The sequence below is a fragment of the Nelusetta ayraudi genome, unplaced genomic scaffold (genome assembly GCF_046127955.1).
Source record: "Nelusetta ayraudi isolate G7.1 ecotype Tasmania unplaced genomic scaffold, CSIRO-AGI_Nayr_v1 ptg000136l, whole genome shotgun sequence".
NCBI lineage: Eukaryota > Metazoa > Chordata > Actinopteri > Tetraodontiformes > Monacanthidae > Nelusetta > Nelusetta ayraudi.
The window spans coordinates 1,657,961-1,665,000 of NW_027466186.1; the positions used below are offsets into that span (position 1 = coordinate 1,657,961).

General features: G+C 45.5%; 1 protein-coding gene across 3 annotated transcripts in view; it reads right to left on the reverse strand.

Annotated features, from left to right (window-relative positions):
• Positions 1-315: 315 nt before the first annotated feature.
• LOC142879452 (nuclear factor of activated T-cells, cytoplasmic 1-like) overlaps positions 316-7,040 on the reverse strand; it is a 57,780-nt gene continuing 51,055 nt past the window's right edge. For all 3 annotated transcript variants that reach the window (XM_076012777.1, XM_076012775.1, XM_076012776.1), the window contains exon 10: positions 316-2,407. In XM_076012777.1, the coding sequence (XP_075868892.1) occupies positions 2,352-2,407 (56 nt within the window). In that variant the 3' untranslated portion in view covers positions 316-2,351. The remainder of the gene's footprint in view (positions 2,408-7,040) is intronic.

Below are 7,040 nucleotides of genomic sequence, written 5' to 3' on the forward strand. Positions count from 1 at the left end.
TTAATGGGTGAAAACAGGTAGAAATGCTTCACTTTGCTGCTGGGTGGATAAAGGTTCAAAAATGCACAAAGACTTTTTCCTTCAATCTATGACAAAACTCAAAAAATCTGACTCGAAAAATCAACTGCAAAAGGAAAAAGATGGGCAATGCTAATTCGATCAATAAAAGACACCGCGCAAAAAAAAATAAATAACCGTAGTTAAAAACAAATCTTCTACTTCATACGCGAAGCTCAGCCTTTCAGTGTTCTGACCAGACTTGAAATTCATCACCAGTAGAAATTAAAAACAAACAAATCAAGAAAACAGTGTTTTCACCATCCTGCAATTTATTAATTAGCTGTCGAGGACACATTAAATGCACTTAAAACACTTTTTTTTTTAATTCATTTTTCATAAATATCTCGTATTAAAGAGAAATATGATTCACCTTGTGCCTACACAGAAAAAAAGCATTACAGAGTTGTCGCCCGGAAAGTAACAGAGTAAGGCACAAAATAGAAACCTTATGCATACAGTTTACTCATGCTATTATATTTATATGTCCAAAATGTATAAGGAAGCTACATCACAATCTACTGTCAGCTAAATGATCCCATAATGACATTATTACAACGTGCATGCTCCAACAGATGGATAACATGGGGGGGGAAAAAAAGACCTCTGCAGTCTGCAGGCATGTAAATGACACCGACGTTGGAAAATCAGTCCAGAATATTTGGTTTGAAAGCACAAACATTTATTTATTTTTTTTTATCCCTATGGTAAAGTGCATTTGTTTTTCTTGTGTGTGTAGGGGAGAAATAAGGAAGCTGCTCTACCTCTAGAGTCTCTCTGTCAGAAACACACCGAGACAATAATTTCACCAAAGATTAAATTCTTTGGTTTCCTCTCATCAATTATTGCCAGCAGTTCGTAACAGTGCTGCAGATTGCCCCCCCCCCCCCTCCAAAAAGAAAAAAAAAAAAACAATGGCCAGTGCCTATTTACAAGCCAACCTGCAGTGCAAGAAAGTAACAGACGGCAGACGTCACTGTCCCGGGTTATTCTCAATTTTCATTTCAGCGGGTAAACATACCGTTGTTTTCGTATATTTTACAGCTTTGCCCCGCCCCCAAGCCCCACCCTCCCACCCCCACTCATCTACGTTAAAGAACCTGCAGTGAAGAACTGTTTTTTTTATTTTTTTTATTGTGTTTTTCGCAGGATAACGTTCGACACCTGCCTCTGATTGTCTGTGCGTCATCGTGCCACGGTTTGGACGGCAGGACTGGAAGACCAAGGCAGGGTGAAGAAGAAGAGGAAGAAGAAGAAGAAGAACATAAAAAAAAAACATAGGCACTAAGGTGAAGAGCAAAAAATGCGAGCTAATCATAATCATGTCTCGCGTCGGCGGAAGACTGATACAAAAAAAAGGGGGGGGGGAGTAAATGGCCAAGTTGCATGACGGGAGCGTAAGGCAAGCGCACGATATCAAATACACGTTTATACAAAAAAGGAATATCATACAGTAACATTCGGTATAAATGAACAATAGTACTAGTAGAACGAAACAAGCGAGACGACTTACAAATGCGAATGTTGCTTTTTTTTTTTTTTGCGGCACGCACGCACGCACACGCACACACATACACACACACACACACACGTTTCCTCGCCTTTGCCTTTGTTTCCATGTAAACAAATGATTGAAATGATACAAAAACGCTCGTATATATAAAATAGCCCCACCCCCACCCCACTAGAGTGTCACACTTGTGTGTGTGTGTGTGTGTGTGTGTGCATGCCTGTGTGTCTCTGTGTGTGACCGCTACTGCCTCTTGTGGTCAGCGTCACTGCTGTAAGGCACCAATTTGGTCGTTTTGCAAAAAAAAAAAAAAGAAGAAAGAAAGCACCCAGTTGCGGTGGACAGGACGAACTGAAGCGATGGAACGTAACGGTTTATTGTCCACGCGCACACAAACAGGTCGCCACCGAGAAAAAAAGACAAGAAAAAAAACTCCCAAAACAAACAGATTGTCGACAACAATAAAAGTTATTCAGTCTCATTGAGCTGTTTGGTCCACTAAGCACGGCTGCTGTGAGTTAAGGCAAGCGTTGTCGTTGTACTCTCCGCCCCCCCCCCCCCCCCTGATGATGTCACTTCCCTTTTTTTCTTTTTTTCTTTTTGTTTTTTGGAAACATTTTTAAATAAAACATTCATGTGCATCTCCAGTTTGCCACTGATTGTCTCTGAGTGATGATGAGGCGGCGCAGATCCCGGTCGACTCCCCGTCGTCTGGACCTCTTCAATTTTTTTTCCTTGCTGCCGTCGATGCTGCTGTGGCTGTTGTGCGAGTGCGCGCGCTCGTCTACGCGTGCGTGTGCACGGAGATGCTGGAGAGGTCGTTCCTGATGACCTCGTTAACTGCGGAGAAGCAGAAAAAAGAAAGGAGAGGTTGCAGATTATTGTCAGACCGGCACATGGGATTGATGCGACTGAACTGCACTCAAAGGACGTTATTTAACATTTCACATTATGTAACGTCGTTAAGATTGTTGCTATTAAATTCAGATCACGTGATCAGCGGTTGTTCAAATCTTGAAAGGAGGGACTGCATACAAAGTAAAGCAGCCAGCCAGACAGACAGACAGACAGACAGACAGACAGACAGACAGACAGAGATCATTGTATTTATCTAATGTGAGTCGAACTACTTCTCCAATATTGGATCAGGACTTTTGTGAAAAAGATAGTTCAACAAAAAAAATGTCCTTTATTTCTATAAACGGTCACCTCTTTATGAATCTGAGCTATTAGATGCGGTTCTTTTCTGATCCACGAAGGTATTTAGGAAATTCATGCACCGAAACCCGACGGCAGCTACGGAATAAAACCTGGGCCGTAAAAATAAAAAATATGACTTAACACATATTTCTCTGTAAAATATATCAACATTAAAAATGTCAGTCTTCCAGATATGTTATGTTTTGTCTGCTGTCGTGTTAACCTGGACCCAAACCGGAGACTCCGCCCACTCCCCGGAGTGGACTTAATGAGAAAGAATCAAGTGCGCTCGAGGGAGCGGGCGGACTTCCAGGAGCACGTAAACACACTCAGGTGTGACACTGTTGTTGTGTCAGCGCCGGCTTGCAGGCTACACTGGGTATTCTGACAAAAGAAAAAAAAAAACCCCACAGTGTTAATGAGTCTAACTGGACAGCGGCCTCTGCCAGACACTCGCATAATAACGCACAGGCAGGACGGAGTTTCTTTCTGTCCATGATACTTAGAACCAGCTGACTGAATGAGTGTGAAATAGTAAGTTGGAGAAATTGATGAACCGTCCCTTTAACACAAAGTCCCTCCAAGTCTGAAATCTATCTGAGACAGAGTGTGGGGGGGGGGGGAGACGGAGGGAGACGGCCGCTGCTACAGGACGGTGTCGGGTTGTGTTGCGGCAGGCGACGCCACTCTGGCCGAGTTTCTGACAGGAAAAAGGTTTGGAGACCAACAGCCTTGACGGACAACTTCTCCCTCATGCCGGTAAAGAAACCAAAAAAACAAACCAAAAATGGTACGTCTGGAATATTGCAGCATCGCGGCGCCATAAATGAAGAGAGCGAGGCCCTCTGCTGGACAGCGATTCATCCTAAGAGCTGAACTCTCTGCTCTCCATCTGAAAGGCCTTTATCTCACGAGGTGTTCGCTCCAATCTCAGCGCACTTCATAAAACACTGAATATTGCTCCGTGGAATGCAGAGGAGGCTCTCCGGGAGCAATTTAGGATGAGAAGCTGCGTTGCTGCTGCTCTGTCTTGCAGCGAGACAAAGTCGGCGTGGGGGGTGGGGGGTGGGGTGGGGGGGCGGGGAAGTCGACGTGCCTCCCTGATGGACTCGGAGCCGCGGAGTCGGAGCTTCCGCGAACTTTCGAGAAAAAAAAATAAATGAAAAAAAATAGTGGATATCAGTGGCTGCAGTCCAAACATGAGCCTTCGCGGCAGCGTATCTGTCCCGTGCACACATCTCTGCTCTCTGAGTCACCGTCTGTGTCTTTCCTGCCCCACTTCCTGTGCCTGCGCCTTTCCCACAGTCGGCTTCAGACGGCACATCGGCCACCCCCACCCTCCCCCCCACCCCCACCCAACGACTCTATCAGCTCTTGTGTTCTTTGGCATGACTGGGAGGGGGCGGAGGGGGCGGCGAGGTGGCACAGTGGTGGTTTCGATCCCTGGGATCTCTGGGACCTTTTTTGTGTGGAGTTTGCATGTTCTCCCTGTGTCTGCGTGGGTTCTCTACGGGTTCTCCACCTTCCTCCCACACTCCAGAAACATGCATGAGAGGTCAATTGGAGACTCGAAATGAGGGGTCACCAACCATTTTGAACCAGAGTGATACTTCGTGGGTACTGAGTCATACCAGGAGCAACCAGTTTGTTCCAGTCTTCAAAAATAACTAATTTTCTCAGTTTGCCTTGAGTTATATGTCATTATTATCAGAATTGTGCTATTTTAGGAACAGACCTGCAGGCCACTCGTGTGGTCCTTGGGGGCTCCCGAGTGCCCATGGGTACAGGTAGTTGGTGACCCCCTGCTCTAAATTGTTCGTAGGTGTGCATGTGAGTGCAAATGGTTGTTTGTGAGAGGCCTCCAGCAGACCACTGCAACACTGAGTGCAGGAAGAAGCAGGTATTGAAAATAGATGGATGGATGGATGGATGGATGGGAGAAAGGGTGCGGAGGGGTGACTGAGAAGATGCCGAGGGCAGTTGTCTGACGGGGAGAGGAGAACGCTGGTGAACTTGGCCTCGGTCGACCCCGCGCACGAGGAAACACAAGGATACAGATCTGTATACAGATATCGTACAAAAAAAAAAAACGAAACGCAAGGCCACACACACCTATAATAGCGTGCGTGCCCTGCTCTCCAATTTGCAGACACCACTTCACACACACACACGCACACCTGCACGCATAAACAGGCTGGCTGGGACTCACCTCCCCGAACAGGAGGAACTCCCCTCGGAAAGAAAAATCCATCCTGTGCCAACACTGGCGGCTGTTTTCAACTTTAGATCACCTCCCCCTCCCCCGCACTGCCCCCTCCCTTCCCCTCCTCCCCCCCGAGCCAAACAGGCATTTACATGCCGGGTTTTTTTATTTTTAGCCGTGCCATCCCTGCGGGGCGCACAGTAAAATTAAAACAATTAGGCTTTGATTTCATCTTCCCCCCAAATCAGGTGTCAGTTGAGGCCCGAGGTGGTCCAGCCACATACAAATACTTATGTGACTGTACTTTTGTGTAGATTTTTCAGGTATCTGCACGTTACTTGATAATTTCTTTTTCTGACAACTTTTCACTTTTGATCCCAACGTTTGCACTTCCTACATTGGTTCAATATAAAAGTGGATTGTATTTTAGAGGGTGATTATTTTTGTGGGTCACTCTGGTCACTTTAGTCCGAACCATTCTGTCACAACTTTTTCATTTTTGCAAAATTATCAACAAATATGTTGTTTCATTAATGGCAAAACATATAATTTTTTTATTTTTTTTTTACTTCAGTTCCTTTCAGAACCTTTCTTACTTTTCACTTGAGTAAATGAGTTGAATCCCGAGTATTTTTTTTTTTTTTATCCGTCCTTTTACTTAAGCACGGAATGCCAATACTTTTGCCACCTTTGGTTGAGGTGATAGAAGAAACAACTCAACAACACTGAAGACAGAGAAGGGGGAAACCCAACAGCCCGGAAGGTAAGAAGCCACAAACGTAGCTACCCTTCTTTTTTTATTTTTATTTCTCTAAGGAAAGCGCTGGCTTCCTGTCGTCTTTTCACTCAGCATCACCACCGCTGACGTTTCCCCCGCCTACGCGTTAACTGCGGCGTTACTTTTCTTGCGCCACACCAAATGATATTTTCCACTGGCACGCTCGTCGATGTTCCCTTCCGCGGAGACGAGCGGGGGGGGGTTAGAGAAAGAGAGAGAGAGCGAGAGAGAGAGAGAAAAAGGTAAAATGCTGGTCAACTCAACGTGTTATATCGTCTGTTCGCGCTGGCAGCAACGCGCGAGTCACGTAAACAGGATGTGGCTCACGGTTACACCACAGCACCAAACTTGTGCTGCTATTTATAGCTCGTCTAATGTTTTTTTTTTTCTTCTCATATCACTATTAGAACGTAGCAGTTTCTGGGAAATGAACTTTTAAGAGAGCGAGCTTGATCGAGTCGGAAGGAAATGGCGGCTTAAAACGTAGAACGCCGTTTCTATGTATAGCGTATTGCGGTCCAAACATGCTTGCTTTCAATTTTTCAGATAAAGGCCACAGCTGCAATCAGGCATCAGAGTGAATCTGGCGAAGGGAAACTATAGTTGGCTTTCACCTTGATCTGTCTTAAAGAGACACCAAAAATGTAGAATAGCAGAAAAGTTATCTTGTTAGATTTTCTTTCCTCCCAGTGGGATTTGGACCGAATTACAACCAACATAATGTGAATAACCAGGGTTTCCTTCCTAATGCCTTGCAAAGACGAAGGGCTTCCCACATTTTCATGAACCTGGCATAGTGTGGACCTAAATAAAAAATGCATTCACTGACTACTACATCCGTCAATGAGCCCTGTGTTTGTTAACCCTTGCGATAGCGCTGAGAAGGTATTTCCAATGGTTATTTATTCAGCTACAACGGCTTATTATGGGAGGCTGTAACTAGGAGGACACCCTTCTCATGAATAAACACAAACAGAGCCAAAAATATTCCCCATGCTTAGAAAAACAAATAGATATAATAGCACGCTTCTTAGTCAAACAGAGTGACATCCTGTGATGAGGTGCCGCAGCGCTGCTGCAATCAGCGGACCACAGCCCGGACCTGTCAGGACCGATGCGCAGGGCTTGGCCTGAGGAGGAGGAGGTGGAGAAGGAGGACGAGGAGGAGGAGGAGGAGGAGGAGGAGATCTATTTTAGGCAGGTGTGAGAGTGACATCAAAATATTGCTATGATGCCGGCGGTGCCGAGCAGGTCAACAGACAATGATTCCTTGTGAGCGCGACCCCGTTCGA